The sequence below is a fragment of the Lepisosteus platostomus genome, chromosome 20 (assembly GCF_059453375.1).
Source record: "Lepisosteus platostomus isolate fLepPlt1 chromosome 20, fLepPlt1.hap1, whole genome shotgun sequence".
Lineage (NCBI taxonomy): Eukaryota > Metazoa > Chordata > Actinopteri > Semionotiformes > Lepisosteidae > Lepisosteus > Lepisosteus platostomus.
Window position 1 is genome coordinate 16,283,852 of NC_142630.1, and position 21,031 is coordinate 16,304,882.

General features: G+C 50.7%; 1 protein-coding gene across 5 annotated transcripts in view; it reads left to right on the plus strand.

Annotated features, from left to right (window-relative positions):
• Window positions 1-18,624, plus strand: part of znf423 (zinc finger protein 423) — a 130,321-nt gene extending 111,697 nt beyond the window's left edge. For all 5 annotated transcript variants that reach the window (XM_088613925.1, XM_088613926.1, XM_088613929.1 and 2 more), the window contains 3 exons: window positions 5,586-5,717; window positions 7,050-7,165; window positions 17,821-18,624. In XM_088613925.1, the coding sequence (XP_088470051.1) occupies window positions 5,586-5,717; window positions 7,050-7,165; window positions 17,821-17,850 (278 nt within the window). In that variant the 3' untranslated portion in view covers window positions 17,851-18,624. The remainder of the gene's footprint in view (window positions 1-5,585; window positions 5,718-7,049; window positions 7,166-17,820) is intronic.
• Window positions 18,625-21,031: the final 2,407 nt, after the last annotated feature.

Consider the following 21,031-nt stretch of genomic DNA (forward strand, 5'->3'; position numbering starts at 1 on the left):
CCTTGGCACCTACATTGCAAGCCCGTGGTATACAACAACAACAGCATCAAAAAATGCCCTTTTTTTCTGTCGCGGGCGTCTGTGGCACGGAGCCTGGCGTTATCGTTCGGGCCTGCACCTCAGACGCGCCATTGAAGTGCGGATGGAGGAGAAGAGAAAGCATTTGCACTCGAAGCAAATAGAAGCTGAGGGAGAGATTTGTCCTTAACAAGCTTATAAAGACTTGAGTCATTTGCGAGTTTATTGGTGTGCTGATTAGGCCAATTCCCCCACGGACACTTTTGAATGTTAAATTAACATTCAAAACACAAATATCTTTGCATAGATTATATGAAACGCAATAGTTTGGAACAGTGTGTGTATGTGTGCGTGAGGGCTCTTGTGAGATGCTGGCTTTTCGCAGTTCCTTCCTTGCTGAGCGAGTCCAGTGGAAGGCCCTGTTGTCCTGTCCTGCTAGTCCTACACACCCGAGAGCACACTTAACCACTTCCTGGTAGGAAAGAGAGGAGCCAGGAGTCAGCAAACCTCCCTTTCCAGCTCTTTCTTCACTTGTTATACAGATGGGCATTGCTGGATACAGTCCCACAATGCTACAGTCCCTCCCCTGCGGTGCCCAGTGTCACCTGGGGACTGTAGCTTTCGTGCTGCTGGATGTTGAACTGCAGAGTGCAGACAAGTGCCGCAGACAGGCCTGAGGGTCCGACCCTCAGGGACCCTGTTCTTGCCGAGGCAGAGAGCACCCGGCCCACACATGGCCGGCTCAGCAGCCGAATTGAGATTTCGGTTTCTTGGTACTGATGTGGGCCGACTGGGGGCAGGGGGCTGCACTCTGCTGGGCCACAGGTTCATTAAAAGTTACATCTTAGCAAAAGGGAGAACTGCCGGTATATTTGCCCTGAGTCTAAGGGCAACAAAGAAAGAACAAGACTCACCTCAAAAGGGTATTTCGTTATGATGAAACTAGTTTGTTCTGTTATTAACAGCTTGCCATCATTTTGCAGTGAAGTAGTTAGTAGGTTGAAATTTCCCATCTGTGGCTGTAAAATTGGCCCCAATGTGGTGTCCACACAGATGTGAGGAATATCTTGTTCCTAAGTGTATCCTAGTTTATTCCAACAAGCTATTCCAATTATCTCTAGTCCAGGACTTCCCAGGCCCAAATTGTTCAACTGAGATCTTAAATGAACTAATGATTTAATTATCTACTGTTAGCAGGTCTAAAAACGTTAGGTTACAAATGACATTTTGTCGTTAAATACCTGGAACTGAGAGCAGTTAGAAAAAATAGCAAATGAATAAATCTGGGGTGTAGTTAAATAACCAAGACCTAGTCCGCTCTAGTCCTTTTCGGGACATTTGAGGATAAACAAGGGGGGCGGGCGTTTCTTAGAGGGAGAGACAGGATAAAGGTTTTCAGCCGAACTTCTGATCACACCCTGCGCAATGAACCGGCGAGAGGAGAAATGGGGGAAGAGGGTCTGTGTTAAGGGCGTCCTCTGCTGGCTCTGGGGCAGGGCAGCCGACCCCAGAGCTGGAAACGGACCAGAGAGGATTGCAATCTCAGAGCTGGAGCTGCAGCAGTCAGGACGGGAGTCTTTAAAACTCTGGCAGTGCTCCCCACACACCACCAGCTTGGGCTGTCCGTTTCCCTCTCTCAGAGGGCCTCGTGGTGTAGGAGGAGAAGGAAAGAGAGGGAGAGGGAAGGAGAGCAGGGTGTTTGGAAGCCGAGTGTGTTTGTGTTCGTGAAGGTCGGTTTCTATGGGTGTAAGGATCCAGCGTCCCACTGTTATGTAATCTGATAGGAGATTCCAAGCTGGTCAGCTCCATATGCCATTGACACTTGCCAAAAATATCTGGAGCCGGAGACTCCATCTCACTGGCAGCCGAGGCCGCTCTCCGGAAATATTTACTGGAGTCAATCGCGAACGCGTGAGAAGCGAGGAGCTGGGGGGTGGGGTGGGGTGGTGGGGTTGTTGCGGCGATGGTATCCGTTTTGTTTCGCTACTCGCGGATTTCAGCTTTTAGCTTCAAAAATAAGGAGAAAGTAAGGGAAGCCAACCCAACCGGCAGCGAGAGGGAGAGAACAGCTTTCGCCACTCGTGTTCCAGCAGTGCGTGCTTTGGCCCACATTGCTACCCCCACCATGGGTCAACTGCAGCGCTGAGCTTTCGCGCCGCGTTGCCATAGCAACACACCTTGAACTCGCCCCCAAAGGAACCCCCTCGGTCCCCCCCCCGCCCCCCACCTCCTCCTCCTCCTCCTCCCCAGGTGCTGCTCTCCTTGTCTGTGCCATCAATCGCAGGCAGGCGAAGGGCTCAGATTGAACCTAATTGTAAGAGCAGTATTTCAGGAGTGCCTGTGTCCCCGGGGACCTGTGTTAAGACCAGCGGAGCTCATTTGTGTCTCTCCGCGTGCCGCGGGGGAGAGGGGCTGAGGGTCCCCCAGTCAGCGGGGCGGCTCTTGCAGGCTGTCCCTGGGGGCCCCGAGCTGGGCGCCACCTGGTCCCCCCAGATTAATTAGCTTGAAGTATATCCGAGAAATAGCACCAATGTTTTTGCAAAATAAGACTCTGTGCTGGTGGAGTTAGTGGAATAACAAATTGCAATAATAAATAAAGGAGTTCACGCATCCCTTTACTTCCCGTCTCTGCTCCCGCTCGCGGGAAGCCCTCATCAGTTATTCCGCGGACGTGCCGGGGCCCCAGTCCGTTTCTCAGTTAAGACAGTGCGTACCTTTGGAGGGGCTGTGGGTTTGCTTTTCCAAACACAGTTAAAGGCTCCCCTTGTCCCCCTGTGCTCTGTATACCCACTGGGTTCCAGCAGCTTTGAGACCACCACCAGCACCACCGCCCCCTCGCCCCCGGGAATCACGGTCTGCGATAAGACGGGGGGGGTAGGGAGGGCAGCTCCTGCAAGAAGCCCTGTGGCACAGCCTCCTGGTGCTGCTCGGTGCCACTCGCCATCCGTGCAGAGTTGGGGAGGGCGGTTTTCTGACAAGGAGGGCTGCGTTTCCGGTCTTGCTCGTCTGTAGCAGCCAGTGGACCCCCAGATCTTGCCTGGCAGCGTCTGGAAGGAGTCTGCCGCCGTCGGCCTCGGCACCTCGCGTGCGCGTCTCTTTGTGCGAAGAATCGCCGCCATCGCACGTGCAGCATTCGGATGCTGAAGCCTGGAGCGTGAGGAGGCTCCTACGTGGCCCGAGCAGTAAAGACACTCATCTGGAGGACAGACTGAGTCCTGGAGTTCACCGCTACGAGCTCGGCTTCAGCTGTCCCCTAGCTTGCTGCCAAACAGCGCCTCCTGTGGCTTCCTGGGTGACTGCAATGCTGCAGTGCTCTCAGCGAGAGCTGCGTCACTCCTCCATCCAAACTGAACCCCCCTGTGGGCTCTGAGGGGCTCGCTGTGTGCAAAATGGCAGACGTCTTGACAGCACACAGTCCAGCCCCCCCTCCCATGCTGGCACAGGAGTTAAAGAGGAGAGCCAAGCTGGCAAAACATTGAGAATGAAACCAAGATTTCTGCCTGCTTGCGTGCAAGTTAAAACGCAGGTCCTAAATGATCATCGTATCAAACATGTTGTTTTTTTTATATTTTTCTTATTTCACCTGAAAAAATATTCAACATTTGTTTGCAAACGTTTCCGTGGGTTTTACTTGGGCCTTTGTTTGGAGAATTTCATTGCCCGAATTTTGCAGCCTGCAGTGGTGTCAGGCAACATTACAGAATGAGAAAGCCCCCCGAAAAAAACCTCTCTGAATCGAGGAGGAAAGAGAAGAGTTTTCCTCGCTCGAAGTTTGACACTACCCAGGTTTCACCTTCAGCTCTGCGATAATCACCTCTCCTCCCTGCAGACCTTCCCCAGGGACAGGATGGAAATGATTGTGTGTCTGCCAGGGATCAAATGCTCTGAGACAAAAGTAGGCAGGCAGGACGATACAGGATACTATCATCTCCCCATGACGCTTCTACACAAAACGAGCACCTCCACTTTGTGCCTGACAAGGCTTAAAGCTGACGGCATCCAACCGATCAGCCATACAGTATCGCGGGGAAGAGGAGAGCGACCGAGCGCCCCTGTAATTTCACTGATGGAAACAGGTGTAAAATTGTGGAATTTATTAAAAGGATAGGGCTTGTGTTCTTTTTTTTAAACAAAAGAGAGGGGTGGAGGGAAGGCAGAGAGATGTACACGCAGGCTCCCCCCCTCTGTAATCACTGCCCGCTGCCCCCGCTCTCTCGCGCCAGCGCGGCACCTGGCTCTGGGGCCACCTGAGAACAGCACCCCAGGGCTCTGACCTGCGTTCTGGCTTGGGGCGTCTTCGGGGCCACTTGCGCGCTGCTGTACAGTCTTATCTTGTCAGTACTGAGTATTCAAAGCCTTAGATTGCAAAAAAAATTATTGTCCCCCCCCCCCCGCCATCTTCCTCCCTCCCCCCTCACCTTCTTTTCTCTTTGAATTCATTTGCTATAACTATTCAAGCAGGGATTAGCCTGCTTGTGTGGTAGCTTTCAGATTAAGCCTAGATCGGGTTCAATCAAGGCAACAGAAAAGCCCAGCGGACTCAGTGGGCTAGCAAGTTTGATTGAAGACTTTATTAACCCCGCCTGGCCTGGCACACCCCAGCAGGACCCGAAGAAGGTGGTGGTGGTGTTTTTTTTTAAAGGAAAAGGGGAGAAAAAGAAAACTAGCAAAGTCCTGGGACCCTGCGATTGAGAGAGGTGGGGGTGGCGATCTAATCGGGCCGAAAGCAGCCTCTCGGTCTTCTGTGGCACGCACGATAAGAGCACACCACTGCGCGGCAGGGCTGCACAATGTCCCTTTCATCTCTTAGGGGAGCGGGTGATGTCATTTGTGGGTCTTAAAATAGCCGGCCACAGTGCGATGATGAGGGAAGATAGTCCGCATTCCAGGAGCTGTCCGGCAATTACTGCCAGGGACGTCTGAGGAAGCCGGAGACAGAATCGGGGGGCACCGAGCGTGTCATGGCTGCCCTGCCTGGTTATGCACTCCTGCAGAAATTCCCCCCCTCCCCCATCCCAGGGACCTGTGGATATGCAATAATGTGTAGCCTGCTTAATAATCCTGGCTGAGAGAGTGCTTGATTGTGACCGCTGCTGCTGCTGCGTGCCTGTCACACGGTCCTATTCAGGGATCATAGCGATTGTGGCAATACTGCAGAGACACTTTAAAGGGTGCTCCGAAGGGTAGTGTTGTTCAGTGCGCTGCCAGCGCATCGCCAGGGCCTCTTGATTGGTGTGGGGCTGCAACAGATTGCCTCCAGGCAGCAAGGAGATGCTGTGAAAGTATAAGCCAGCGCTTTGTTTGTTTTTGTGGTGGCGAGTTAAGCACGCTGGCGCGGTGCAAAAACTGGCGTGCCAGCGTTGGTGCGTGATGTAAAGATTCTTGCTGCTGGACAGTGGACAAGCAGGGAGGCAGTGGCGGTGCAGCGTCGGTCTGCCTCTGTCCCTCCGGTTCAACTGTTTGAGTGGGGGACCCCCTCCTCCCTTCCCTCTCTCTCTCTCTCTCCCTCTCTCCCCCACCCTCATCCTCCATGTTGGTAACAAGTTGTGTCATTTGAACTTTTGCAGAGGAAGGAATCAATCACGAGTGCAAGCTGTGCAACCAGATGTTTGACTCTCCGGCGAAGCTCCTGTGCCACCTGATCGAGCATAGCTTCGAGGGGATGGGAGGCACATTCAAGTGCCCAGTCTGCTTCACAGGTGAGGATGCTGGGGCGGGTTGCACGTGGGTGTTTAATACCAGCTCCGCCTCCACGAGGGATGATCACAGCGCTCTGTATCACTTGAGCATGTCTTCAGAGTCTACCTGGGCTTCCCAGCATGCCCCCCCCGCCCTGTCCTTGACATGTCAAGGCTCCCCTGCTGTCAGCTCCATTACTGCTTAATTGAACTGAGTAACGAGCAGCAAAGGCTGCTGGAGGGCTGGCTACTGCGAAGTCCTGGTCCACAGTGAAATGTCTGACTCTGCTGACTGAAACAGCTCTGCAACACATGCATGACACACTGGGGCAAGCCTGATTCAAGAGAGCTACAGGTACAGCCGCTGGGAAGTGGAAATCTTTCAGCTGTGTTTGGCAAGAGGTTGAAGATTTAGCTCGTCTTGCTCCTAGAGCATGAGAGCCATGCGGCTCTATTGTTGGTCCTCAAAGCTTTTAAGAGAGAAAGGGGCACGGAGAGGATCAAAGACAGGAGCAGCTACAGGCAGGAGACGCCCGGTTGCTGACATTTCAAAAAATGCCAGCTCTCTCATAACCCTTTCCAAAGCGACAAGCTCTGTACTGCCAGTTTTATTGATTTTGTTCAACCACCAGTCTACATGAGCACTGCACTGGGCTGATCTGTCCATCTAGCCAAGTTAAATGATCCTGTTCATAAATCAAGATGATGATGATGATGATGATGAACGACTGGCCCTGTACCTGTGTCGCAATACCCTGATGTCACCTGGGGTCTGCCCTGTAACCCCACCCCGGGCCATACTGCAGGCTGAGGCCTGTCAGTCAGTCCCCACGTCTGTGCTACTCAACCTCTGCTCAGTCCCCACTGCGTCTCTCCGGCTCCCCTGCACCACAGACACGGCTGCTCTTTAGTTTTGTTCTTTCTCTCTCTCTCTCTCTCTCTCTGCTGGGAGATGAAGCTCTTTTAAAGTTTTGTTGTATTCCAGGGTGGTCATAAATAAGTGAAGCGTCAGTATTGGGGAAGTTAAATAATTTATGCTTTCCACATTGCAAACTAAATTTACTGAAACAAAAAAAAAGAAAGAAACGGAGAGGGAGAGAGAAGAAGGAATAAAAGGATGATTTATTGATAAATATCACGGGGTCTGGTGGGAATCGCGCTCAGTGTGCTGGTAATGGCATCAGACTGGGACAGCCTGTCCCCCTCCGCTGCCATTCAGAAACACTACAGTCGGCTGGGCTCCGAGTTACTGTAGCAGTACCATCTTCCTCTCAGCTGCATGGTTGGATATTACTCCAGACGCCCTGTCCGTCTCTCAGTATGGTGACGGGGTCCTGTGTTTCTCTCCCGCAGTCTTTGTGCAGGCCAATAAGCTGCAGCAGCACATCTTCGCTGTCCACGGACAGGAGGACAAGATCTACGACTGCTCCCAGTGTCCACAGAAGTTCTTCTTCCAAACAGAGCTGCAGGTGCGTCGCCTCTCGGGGTCTGTGTACCCAAGCTCGAAGCAGGGACACCCCGGCTTGCGTGCTCACCCGTTCCACAACTGCGTCACAGCTGCGACTGCGGACTCTGTTTTATAACCAAACATACAGCCACAGCCACAGCATAGTTTATCTGATATGCCCAGTGATTTCAGTTAAATGAGGCAATGCTCGAGAATTTTTTTTTAAAAAGGTCATCTCTTATCGAAATGAATCATTGCTGCTCTAAAATGATTTTTTAAACACATTCACCTGTGCGTTGGTACAGTATGTAGCTCACTACTGTTGGGAACATCTGAGCAGAATGCCAAGACTGTCTCCGGGTTTCTCTCCTGTGTGAGAGTATTGAGATTTCAGGCTAGGGTCTCTCTAGGACCACTCGGACACGTGAGCAGGGCATGTATTCAGTTTTTCATTGAGCGGGTCTGGTAGGAATCCGCAGTGGCAGAAATGGCTGGTCTTGCACAGCGGACCGATTCCGATGATACATGTTTCATCGTGGGGGAAACTTAGGAGGAGAGAGGAGTGAAGTGATGTATAGTAGCCTTCGTCCTGAAACAAATTCAGCTAAGTGACCCTGTGCATCACAATACAGAGGTTAACGGGTCTAATTAATACCCCCTCCTAATGACGAAGCTCCCTGTGCAAGTAACGATCAGCGCAGTGACTGATTCTGTCGCTGGGCTAATCAATTTAGCCCCCTGCCAGGGCTGCTGGCCGTGGTTTTGTAATCATCTCCGCTTACAACAGGAGGCCTGTCAGGGAAGGACCCCTCTGAAATAAATGGAAATTTGTAGGGAGTTGCATTTGTTTCTTTTTGTCCATTAACGCTAGTGGAGGGGAAAAATCCATTTAAAATCTTCAATATTTTTTTTGTACTGTATTAACACAGAAAACATACTGCAGTCATTCCATATTTCTTGCCATGAAAGAAATATCATACAGTCTGCACCCTGTTCATGCCCATGCACCAAGGGTTCGAATATTTACAAGCGCCACTTTCATTGGTGCCTGCAGCTGGGTATTCTTATAGGAGCTGTTCCCCGGAACGAGGCACTGCATGTAGCTCATTACATTGTGATCTTCTGAGCAGGATGCTGAGATTGTCCTCAAGTTGCACTTCTGTGTGCCAGTATCAGGATTTAACGGATAGTTTCCGCTCAGACACGTGAGAGGGTCATGTATTCATTAAGTTTTGCATTGAGCAGGTCTGGTAAGAATCTGCCCTAGCAGAAATAGTCTGATCCTGCAGAGCAGGTACTTGAACCTGCAACTTATTCCAGGTCTACAGCCTGGAGCCCGGATCACGTGTAGTTACTGGATCCAGGATAACAGTGGTATTTGCGATTAACACTGGACTCCAGAAGCGAACCCGAGAAACCTTGCTGAGCTGCTGCCTGTGTACTGCTCTGTGATCTACACCGTGAGCACACCTGGTGTGCAGGTCACTACAAGAGCCCGCCTGTGTTTCCCTGTTGCCGAGGTGATGGCGGCCTCCCGGCTGTGTCCCGGTGCTGACCGTTTCAGGTGTCTCTCCGAGAAGCCAGCGTGGCGGTCAGCCTCCTCGTTCGGCCGGCGCGGACCGGTGCCATGGGGTGTTTTTCTCGCTCAAATATTGAACCCCCCCTTTGCCAGGGCAGCTGGCTGCTGTGTGGTAATCATCTCCGCTTGTAGTCCTGGGCCTCTCCTGTTCTGCCTCCTCACCAAGGCGCTGTCGTGGTGACCAGTGTGTGTGTGCCAGTGGAGCGCGTACTGTCATTTCGAAAGGAAGCTGGCTGCTTCGCCGCTCAGCCGTTCTAATCTCAGGTTAATGGAAGCTGTGTTCGTACTCCCCCAGATAAGAGCGGTGTAATTAGGGTCTCCTGACGCGCCTGCCTATTCTGTTTCCCCGCACCGTTGTGAAAGTTTGTCACGGCTTCTTTCATCCCAGCGGCTCCCGGGGGGCCCCGACACGAGCCTCTGACACTCTCCGCCACGGCCTGTCTGAGCCCCCAGCTCCAGGGGACTGGGAGAGCGAGGAGCCCCCCCCAGCCCACAACGCACTGCTTCCTGAGCTGCTGGATCCGTCAGCAGGGCCTCCTTTTCGGAGTGTTGGGTTTTTTAAAAAAAAACACAACTACTACTTACTGCCTCCATTCCAGTCTAGCAGAGGCCAGAGCAGAAACGGAGAAGACCTGAATCCTGGTTGATAGGGCTGTGCCCTTCCCTGGACAGCGGGGCATTGCGTGGTGTCAGAACAAGAGCCTTGATTGAATGTTCACATCATCGGGAAGCTCGTCTGAAATCCTCCTAAGAAAGGGACTGCTTCCCTCCTTTCTGAAATCTGGCTGTGGAACGGGCGGGCCGTGGTGGGATTCGCTCTGGAGGGGAGGGGGGCCTCACCCCCAAAGCCCTGCCCGTCAGTCGGGAGGCTGGGCAGAGAGGCTCATTGCTGGGAAAGATCCATGGCTCCCATTACCAGCCGTGACCTACATCCCTGCAGCCGACCGCTGAGAGCCACCCTCCACCATGACAGTGATCAAGAGCAGGAGCTCGTTGGCATATGGACAGGAAGTTCATTTACCAGCAGGCGCGCTGCGGGCACCTTCCGAAACGGTCTTTTGCAATCTGCAGCAAAAAAACCCTTCCCGCTGTCCTGGGTCCTCTGCTCACAACGTCCGAACTGGGTCAGCGGCCGCCGTACGGAACGCAGGAGTTAGGCGCAAGTCCTTTGTTGCAGCGGAGGCAAACGGCAGCACCCGCTCTGCTGGGGGCCGAGGCAGGAGTAGAGCTGGAGCCGAGACGCTGTAGGTGCTTTTGTGCATTTCCCATGCTCTGTGACGGGGATAGGAAACGCGAAGGAAGAGCCCTCCTGGGTCTCTCTTCTCCTTGGAAAAAAAAACAACAATGTCAGCCAGAGCAGTGTTCCAGGAGGGCCTTTCTCCTGGTGCGTCGCTGCCTGCGGTTTTCTCGTTTGCTTCAGTGGGTAGTACCGAAGCCCCATGCATATTTTACCCCTTCTCTCCAGTGCAGCATAAATACTGCAGACGTACCGCAGTAAATAAATGATGCCTTCTGCATGATCAGTACCATTAAACCCTGCCTTATGGATTTGTAATCTGCGCTTTGTCTAAACTTCGGAGAGACTGCTTTATTTGTCTGGTGCAATTCCCTAGGCCGGTACCCCTTGTGTTGTGCTGTCACTCAGAGAGAGGATGGCTGATCTTTTCACTTTGCTGATTTTAATGCTGTAATGCTGTCCTCCAGGGGCCTAAGCCTTCTCCCCAGCTCCTGTGTCTTTATTTGCATGTTTGTGCATGATTTCTGATACCGCCTGTAAATATTTAAATACAGGCGGCAGCTGGGTTGGTTGTGTTTGTTGTTGTTTTTTTAATTTTGAGTTTTCGACTCGCACCGCCCCCCCCCAACGACCCAATCTGAATTTTCAAGGGGTGGGCACACTTGGGAGACGGCAAATATGGACATCTTCCTTCCTCTTTGCAGCCCTGCATGTCCAAGAGGCCCCAGACATTACTCCACAATCCAGTGAGGGCATTCGTTTTCTTCTTTCCCCTCTGCCTCTGGCATCTGGTGCTAATGTGCTGCTCCCGTTCATGGTTGTGACAGCAGATCCCAAAATGAGGTGCTGTGATTATGGTCAACCTGATTATGGGCCTGATTCTTTTATTACTGCTTCTTTTGATGCATTGATGCATGCTAGCTGTCAGGACTTCGGTATGTAGAAACTGCACTTGGACTTCCATTGCGAATCACCCGAGATCCGGGCCCTCAAACTCCGTGCCCAGGAACCTAAAATAAACATGTATGGAAGCATTAGCATTTCATTGCACTTGTGCATATGACAGATAAACTGACTCTGTTGCTTCCTTTAAGTATTTAACGCTCTCTGGATGGTTAATCTCAGATCTTTGTTGTCCTGCCTCAAAGGTGAAGTGAGAAAGATGCCCCATGCTCTCAATTTCCTACCCCCCTCTACTGTGACCTGAATCTGGACACGGCTGCTCAACCCCTAATGAAGCAGCGCTGCTAGTGAATGTGACTGTTCCTTCCTCCCTCCCCGTGGCCCCCTACTCGGAGCTGTGGGGTCCCGCAGTGCCCGGCCTGGGTCCCCACGAGCCCCCTCAGTGTACAGGACTAGAGACGGGCCTATGAGCTGAAAAACTGGGGTTCAGGAGGCATGCGCAGGAACCCCCCTCCCCCCGATTCCCCAGCTGGGTCCCAGGGCAGGGCTCATCAGGACAGGGAGTCGAGCAGATCCCTGGGGGAGAGAGGTCCGGGACCGAGGACAGAGGTGCTGTGCGTGACTCTGGTGCCGAAGTGACTGGTGTCAGGATTCAGACAGGCACTGCAGGGGCTACAGGCTGGTCTTTCTTGTTGCGTCTGTGTCTTTGGGTTGGATCTGGGATCCTGAAGAGGCGGGCAGGACCCTTGACTGACCCCTTGCTCCAAGTCCCTGCCTCCGAAAGCGGCTCTCAGTCATCCCCAGGTAAAGCGACCTGTATGGGGGGGGAAGCAAACAGCAAAAAAAAAAATTCAGCTCGCTCGCTTTTCCAGACATAACAGTATATGCTTGAGTGTTTTCACGAGAAATGTCTAGATCATTAAATATAATAGGTCTCAGCTGCAGTTTTGATCAGCGAAGCATGCACACAATTCATCACAGCAAATTAGGTATGTCTTTGTAACTTATCTCACAGTAATTTACAGAGCGTTTTAAAGGTGCCGGCCACTGTGGGCAGAACACAATGTCGTTTTCGAGAGCGGGCTCTGTGCCGTGGGAGCTGACTGGGTCTTTACTGCAGGGCTGTGTGCTGCCGTGGCTGTGCTCCGGCCTGGAAGCACTGCAGAGAGCTTCTCCCCGGACACATTCATTATTTATCAATTAAGCCCGTGTCTTATCTGGAGTGGAGAGTGTGAACTAGTCCATCAGTCTCTCGCTCTGCTTAGTCGCCCCTTCCTAGCAGTCATCTGCTCCCAGACAGTCGTGGCAGACCTATTTCAGACAGTCTTAGCACAGGACAAACCAGATAGGTTTTGTATTTCTTAGTAATGAAATTAGATGAGGAACCTTAAGGTACATTTGGCTACTGCTATAGCTGGTACTACCTACAGTAATAGTAATAATTCAGCTTTCATCTGTCCTCATGTCAGTGTAACAGCAGTTTTTGTCTCGCATGCTTCCTCTACTGCAGTACAGGTGTGAGCACCACGCCCCCGCCTGCTTTCCTTTGTCATTCATCCAGCCTCTCAAGTCTGTGAATATGCACCTGTACACCAGGATGCACAGCAATATCTCATGTCTAGAAACCATTTTTTGCATTACGTGTTTGGTGCATCCTGTGCAAAAACGATGGTTCACTTTGAGCAGAACCATTTTTAAATTACCCCCTATCCCCCCCCCCCCCACACACACACAAACAAACACACACAATGTCCCAGACCTCTGCTGGGGCCCCCAGTGATCACACCTCCTCAACAGATTACCTTCCACTTGGAACTGTTGACAACCAGCTTCCTGTGCTGCTGAGGAGCTCTGTTGATCAGTGAGTAGGGGCTGTGGCAGAGTGACAATAAGCGCAGTTGTTCTGATTAGCAGACTGGGATCAGCTCAGACCCGGAGCCCTGCAACAGCACCGTATTTGTTGCATTGCCTTATAGTACGAGCTAGATTTGTGCTAATTCGACATCTCTTATTCACCAGCTGCAATATGTGCACCACCTGCATGTGTGGCTACATACATATGATCATCCTGCTCTTCTATATAGATTTCTGATGCAGTGTAAGCCTTTGTGAGCTTCCAGCCTATTTTCCATTTCCGAGGTGCTGTTAACGGTTTATATAGTACATCCGCCAGCTGAGAAGCAGTCAGATGAGCAGGAGGTGGCCTCCTCTCGTTTCCTGTGTTATGGCCTCGTGTTTTTTCACGATTTGTGAAAACGACACTTTATTCAGGCTGTGCATCGTCGGCCAGACTGTGCATCTTCGGCCTGTTCCCTCACTCCAGACCGGGCCCTGGCTGAGGACGGCTCCTCCGATATTGCATACGGATTCCCCTTTCCCTCCTCCGGACAGCTGCCTTTGCGGTGCGGGGCTGCGCTGTGCTGCTCTGGGAGGCCGAGGGGACCCGAGGTGTTTTAATCAGCCGTCCGCAGGCCGGTCCTCGGTGCCTCTCCTGTCCGTCTGGCTGCAGGAGGCCGCCGCGTCTCCGGGATCCGAGCGGGCGCCGCGGCTGCGCGCGGAGGATTCCGGAACGGCAAAGGGCACGGCGGGAGGCGCGCGGCCCCACGAGACGCGCCAGTCAATCACGAGAAAGTCATTACTGGAGATGGGAAAGTGATCGATGAACAGCAAATCTGCTATATTAATTAGCTGCGGCGTCCCAGCTCATGCCATCTCAGGTAGAATCTGCAGTATTGATCTGGTAAAATCACTGCGCTGCACAAGCACGCTTTTAAAGGCGCAGGAGCTGCTGCAGTGGGAACAGTGTCTTCCTCACTAAGTGAGGCAATGCGGAGGCCCCAGCCCGTGGCCGGGGGTCTCTGGCCTGACCTCAATCCCCATGGGGCTCCGTTTTACTTCCTGTTTCGTGTCTGCCTGAGAGCTTTCAGGCAACTACAGCCGACCAGCGAAGCCAGGGAGGTGTTCGATCAGGTCACTGAGAGCCCAGGAACGGACACCTGCCTGAGCGGAGGGGGTACGCTCTGTGTACCGACACGGCGCTGGAGCCCTGCAGCTGCACAGTCTGCCCGTGCCCATTACTGCCTCAGTGCAGTACCCAGGATTATTACCCCATTATACCAATACAGCTGCACTTCACTCACAAGCCAACAGCAATAGACGCTAGCAATCACGCAGTCGCTCTCCAACCCACAGTGCCACTGCGCTGTTTTTATCATCATGGTTATTTATTTTTTATTGCCGATCCGTTTGTCCGAGAAGCCCCTTCATGTCCGGGGGGAAGGCAGCAAGAGCAGAGAATGGCTTCTGTGGGGGATGAGGGCACCCGTGACTTCTGTAGTGGTTTGTTTTAAAAGCTGCTCATTAGCCTTCATCGCACCTCAGCCTGCCTGTTTTTGTTGTTGTTTGTGCGCTGAGCGAGCGCGAGAGGGGCTGGCGTGGGGGGCAGAGAGTGGGCGATGAGGCAGGTCTCGCTGAAGGACACTGCCAGGGCTCTCCTCTCGGGCTTCCTGTCCGCCCGCTGGGCTGCCCGCCCTGCCCGCGGTCTGACCGCCAGCGCCACAGTGGGCCGGGCAGGCCAGTGCCAGCGTGCAGGAGTGTGGGGGTGGCGTGGGGGGGGGGGGGTGTGCTCGTAACCGACTCCCGAGCGAGTTTCCTGTCTTTCAGGAGTGAGAACCGGTGAGCGTGTGAGGCTTTAAGACAGCCCATCTGTTAGTCTCAGACCCTTGGAAGACTGTCAGCATTCTAAAAATAATCCCTCACCGAGTGCATCAGGCGGCAAAGGTGATTCTTCATATCGCGCCGCGGGAAGGGGGGCCAGCTCGTGCGCGCGGCCCTCAGCGTCTCCTGCGCTGGCTCTTCCTGTCCTCCGCGCCAAGTCCGGCCCAGCTGGACCCCCGAGAGGGGGGGGCAGAGGACGAGCCGGAAGTCGCAGGTGCTGGGGAGGGAGAGCTTGCGGGACCTCTGTCGGCCCGCTCTTGAGAGATCTCCTGGACGCCGGGAGGCTGGAGCCACGCTCTCTGCTCGGACGCTGGGCTGGGACCGACATCATGGCAGCGCACAGCCTTCCCAGACATTACCTGGGAAAGGCTGTTCCGACGCAGATTTGAGATTTCTTCTTCTGTTCGCGTCTCCGATTCTCTGCGTCTTGAATGCAAGTAGGGAATTTTCCCCCAAGCAAGGACTTAGCCTTCTTTCTGGCACCTGGTTTTCTTCCCAGTTTAAGAAAACAACGCCAGGTTTCGCCCAGAGTGAGCGAGCTGTGCTCATCTGCGGGAGAGAATTCAATCAAGGCTGCTGCCCTCTCCCAGCAGCCTCCCCCTGCCCTGTGGCTGAGAGGGACGCTGGTCCCAGTCTCTTGCAGATCTGCTCTCCATGCTTTCTGTTCTGCAGGCTTAGACCGTGATGATACCACTGTGGCTATAAATGACACTTTGTGTAATCTTGGCATCAGATAAGTGACAATTAGAGATAAAAGGACCCCTTCATTTAAGTCAGGTCTGGGGTTTGGTTTTAATCTAGATGAATTACTGTAGCCCTGCTGGACATCAGGGGGTCCGCCATCGTGACGCTTGCTTATTAAGTCCTGGTCAGTGCTGATGGGTGTCTGATGAACAGAAAGGTCTGGTGAGGTCATGAGAGACTAAGTCAAGCCTAGCTGCCCCATAATGTCTACATCTGTTTTTTCTAAAAAAAGATTAGAATCATGAGTGGTTCCTGTTCCCTCAGCTGGCATGCACAAACAACCCTCTCGGCTTAAACAGAGGATTCGTGATGCGCTTGTTCAACAGAAAATGTAATTCGTTTTCCTTTTAGGCGTGGAGAATATATCAATTACACCGGTGTAGGGGAGGTGTCACATTGAGAGAGTCATTATCAGATTCAGAGCCACATACCAGTCGAGGTATTGATCTGCGAGGGCTAATCGATGCTGCAAGCACAACGCACTAAGATGAACAGACCTGACAGGAACCTGTGCGTCTCTGCGCTGCACGCCTGCGAGTGTGCGTGCGTGTGTGTTTGTGTGCGCGCGCTTGTAGGTTCGGCGCGTGCGGCTGTTTCTGTGACGTGTTGCAGTGTGGGGAGTCGGGCAGTTTCTCAGTGAAAGGCCTGTTCTGCACGTCTCTGGACAGACTTCCCAGTTCTGAGAGAGTGTTAAAATGTAAAAATACCCCTCCTTTGTCTACAGCCCAAACGTGAGCTGGCAGCTTAAGACATTTGAATAATTTCACTGTGGAACCTTGAACCTTGCTGTCGGCAAGAGGGTATTGGCTCCGCGTGGCGTGGTCTAGTGTTTACAGTCAGGCTAAGGCAGATAGACATTGACCAGGATCCAGAATGTTTGAGGGTATCTGGTCAATAGTTCCATGTGTCCTGCTGGCCAGCTTCAAGAGCTGTCTTGACTCCTGGTGGACGACAGCAGGAGAAATTTTCCTTCCCTTCAGAAATGGAATTGATTTGTGTTAACCATTTGTGCGTAACCAATTTTTGTCGACGACTGCGAAGGGCCGTAGTCACAAGCTGTCAGCTGTGTGCCATTATTTCTGCTCACGTTGACCCCTCTTTATCACACTGGCGCCTCCCATGCGACTCATGTGATGGGTGCTTTCTGAAAGGCTCTGAGAAGGGACTTCTGCGCAAAAAAAAGATAAAATGTCAGACTAATGGCTTAGTTAAAATGACTATTAGAAACTTTTTTTTCAATGACCCATTTGCTTTTGTGTCCAGTGTTTTCTGGGCGTCCTGTGTCAAGCACTGCAGTATCACTCCTGCAGCCTGGGAATACTGCTTCACAATCAGTTTCCTAAAGCAATCAATACTTCACAAGCAGAGCCCCCATGAACCCAGAAAGGCAGGAGAAGTTTACATTCCATCTGCGTTCTCTTTCAAAAAGACAAAAGAAGATGGTGTAGATAAAACACAAAGGCTGCATTTTTGCATATCAAGTCCCCCTTTTCTGGATTTGTGTTGATACAAATGTAGCAGCAGTGTTTCCAGCGTTGAACTAGCCTGTCAGAGTGAATCTCACTCTGAACCGTAGATTCATTCGCGACACGAAGAAGCAAGTGTGACCTCTGCTGGCCGAAGGCGGCACTGCACCCTCTGTGGAAGGGGAAGAGAATTGTTCTGTTAATGGGGTCAGTGGCTCCCTAAGAGATTAGGTACATCACTGGAGTGCTCTCTAGATGCATGTCTTTGCACAGATCTGTTAGAGAAAAATACTGCTAGGCTGGAAGATCTCAGTCTGGGCACAGAAACGAACAATTGGCTTTGACTGCAACGATGCTGCCAACAATCATGTAAATATGTGCGTTTAGATAAGGCGAGAAGAGAAATATTTATCAACGAAACAACATGTTTAATCCTCAGCGAATTTTGTGGTGCTTGAAACGGAACTCAATAAGGGATTATTCATTCAGAACAGATTTTTAAAAAGAAGCATTTATTTTTTACTTATTATTACAGCCATTATCATTATCTCGACGGGCATTCGGGATTTGAGCCAAAATAACGCATAAAGAATCTTTGTGGAAAATAAAAATCTTAGAAGCCACAATTGTTGAGGGAGCCAACATGTTAATTAACTCTCCAGCCCTGCGCGGGGCTCGGCCGGTTCAGCGGTCCGACACCCGTTTCTGTTCCAGCGACCTGGGGTCCGTCTGACTGCCATGAATGCGGAATGGGATCCTTAAGGGGGGGGAAGAATTGTTTAGGAAGCCTTGGACCTAGAACCTAGGAATACTGAGGGTCACGTATGTTGGTGCTGGGGTTTGCGGAAAATGAAGCTTGTGGTCGCGCCTGGGTCGAGCCCGGGTCCCGCACAGCGCTGCCGGTGCCGGTGGCGGCGCGCTGCGTGCGTCAGAGCCGACGCGCTGTAATAGCAGGCCAGCCGGGCCGGAGGGGGGGGCTCGTCCGGCTCGTTATGACTCTCCTCATGTCTCCTCTTCTCTCCCCTCTCCAGAACCACACGCTGAGTCAGCACGCCCAGTGAGGGGACGCGGCGGGACGCCAGCTCTGGCCGGGCCTGGCCGGGCACGCAGTGGGGTGGACCATTTGAACACGACGTCCAATCAAAGTGTCATTTGCAACCCAGATGTAAAACTCCAAATGATTTGGCCACGAGGCGCTGCTATTATGAGTAGCTGGAAATGAATATTAATGGGAGATATTACAAAAGAGAGAGAGAGAGAAATAAAAAAAAGGTATTCTACGTTCAGTATTTTTTAATGTCCTGCTATAAGTATTTTTTATTGTCCTGCTTCCAAGTAGTGCATTTTTGATCAACAGAAAGGAAAAATGAAAAAAACAAGCTTGTGCCTCTGATTCCTAGTGTGTAGAGAGACCTGCGTTGCTGCTCCTGTCCTCTGTTACTCCTTGTGTCATATCGATAGGTGCCAGTTTTCTTCAGCTGTTCTTTTTTTTGGGTTTCATTTGGAAATTCTCCTCTTTTGGTGTTTTTTTTATTTTGCTTTTACTTGCCGTTACTTGTGCTGTGATGTGATTGCTTGCCAATCGTAATATTTCCGAAATTTTCTTTTTATTATTATATTTTTTTTGTAATTACAAAGATAAAATTAATAAAAAAAAAACAGAAAAAAGTCAAAACTAATGCTTTTCGATTGGATTTTCCAGTTCACCGGACAAGTGGTTATTGTAAAATGAATATCATCGATTTCAGTGCAACTGGATGGTGTCTGCTTTCTAAATGTGAATTAACCTGATTGCAATAACTAGCACAGTAAAAATAAAGGGAATCCATGCAGAAGGCTTGTGGTTTGTTTCTTATGTTCCTTTAAAATAATAATAATAACATCACTTTATTAACCCTTCACAATTTCTTGCATTAGGAATTGTCTTTTCACATACCACAGCTTGCTCTCCATGAGACACACAGACACACAGACAGGGAGAGAAGCTGGGGGTCAGAGTGCAGGGTCAGCCATTGTACGGCGCCCCTGGAGCAGTTGGGGTGAAGGGCCTTGCTCAGGGGCCCAGCGGAGTAGGACTCCTCTGCCGGCCGCAGGATTTGAACCAGCAACCTTCCAGCCATAGGCGCAGATCCTTAGACACACAGGTACCGGTGAGGTTCTTACACACACCTGATGAAAGAATGGGGAAGCCTGGTTTCTCACTTTTAACCAGCGCTCACACCCACACATATGACTTCATCTTCATCTTTTGTGGATTCTCTTTATGGTGAGGCCATCCCTGGGCTGTCCCAGGAATCTTGCTTGAGTTCCAGAGTTTGATTATCCTTGTCCAAGCTCAACACCTCCTCCGCCTCTGATGAGCTTGGACTGGGGTTGCAGTCCAGCCCAGGGCAGCAGTGTGGAGTAGATGTCAGGGGTTCGAATACAGCTGGGGCACTGCTGTTGTAGCCCCAAGAAAGACACTTCTCCAGTTAATTCCCTGTTGTATAAATAAATACCCTCCAGGGCATTGTTGTAAATGAAGAGTTTGCACTCTAAATGAGAGCTGCTCCACAATATATGGTCAACTGATAGAAGACGCAATACTTAACACTAAGAGGAGATATAGAAACTCAGACACGAAGACATCTCAGACCTGAACAGACAGCAGCACTTCATCTTCAAACAAGTTGGTTTAGGGTAGCAGTGTTACACCAGGAGTGTATGACCTTGGATGCATGGAGCCATATCGCCGTCAGTGTCTGTGAATCAGAATGAGGCAACAAAACTTCCGATGATGCAAAAGAGGCCCTTTTACATCATAAACATGCGTCAGACCAAGTGAATTTTGCTACTGTTTCCATTTTAAATATTTAAAATCCATTTTAAATATTTTCATGAAAAAGACACGTACAAGGAGTCATGGTTTTTAGATACTTTAAGTATTATAAAAAAGAGCAACCTGCCAACCAAAATACACTCATATTCATTTTGAAGTTTTGCGAAAGTGCTCTGTCCTTAACATTGATGATTATTTTATGGTGAATCACACCTAAAAGAAAAATTCTAGCAGGGCCTATATTTTTGGAGGACATGCTGCTCCAAAGCCCTGAATAGCTGACTTGAATGAGTTCAACTGAATTCAATTCAACATACATGTATCAACTTTAAGATGTTTTTGCAGACACATACTACTTGTCAGCTCAGCGAGCAGATCACGTCAGAACATTTCTGGGATGAAATGTCTGCTGCACAACCCTTAACTTATTTGATCATACATCACAGTGCATCTCGATGAGAAACTTGTCAATGGGACCAAAATCAGGGCCCATGTTTATTACCCATCTCTTGGCTGGTTGAATATCCTTTGGAAAAGGAGACAGTTTGACTTCCTGCAGATCTGATCCTCTGTTTTGTGTGCGACCCCTGTGCTCTGTACTGCCAAATGCTTCACAGTGAGGCATTGTTTAAAATATATACGAGAGTTCAAAAATACAAAACAAGGACAAACGTCAGGAGAATAAGACAATGTGGTCACATTTCTTATTTGCTTACAGTGACTAGTGAGCAGGAAGGGCTGTTTTCACATCACAATATGCACAAACTCTTGCTCTCAGCTCTCACCCATGGTCAAACCAGCGGTTTATTAAAATTAGGCAACCATACAGTACTTTCACAAAGTTCCCCGTTTTGCATTCGAAATTTTTAAAGTTCTTGCAAACCGTCAATTAATTTATTTTGTTACCTAGATTTAATGACCAGTCTGAGAAATTGAGATGGCAGTTTCCCTTTAAGGGATGAGGGAAGCGTATCAATTCAATTTATTTTTATAAAGCGCCTTTCAGAACAAGGTTGCCCCCCAAAGCACTTAACAAAGCATGTGACCATACATGTTGTGAATACGGAACAGAAAAGACCAGAAGACAACGGAGGAGAGGAACCAAAAACTCCTTAGTAAGGAGAGAAAAAACCTCTAGAGGTCCAAGGTCAACTGGCTGCTCAACCCCACTGGCCATGCTAACATTATACGATTAAAAAAGGAGTAAATGAATAAAGGTATTAATCCATCCATCATGTCTTCTGTATGTCAGTACTCCATGCAGATCTCTGTAGACCAGCAAAATCCTCCTGAACGATAGCTCTATCCACAATGTCCATCTTGGATCCATGGGAGAGATGCAGCATCAAACTCAGATGGTTCCCTAGCCCAGGCGCCAGCCGGACATGTGGGGAGGAGAATAGGACAGTAGGATAGAATAGTAT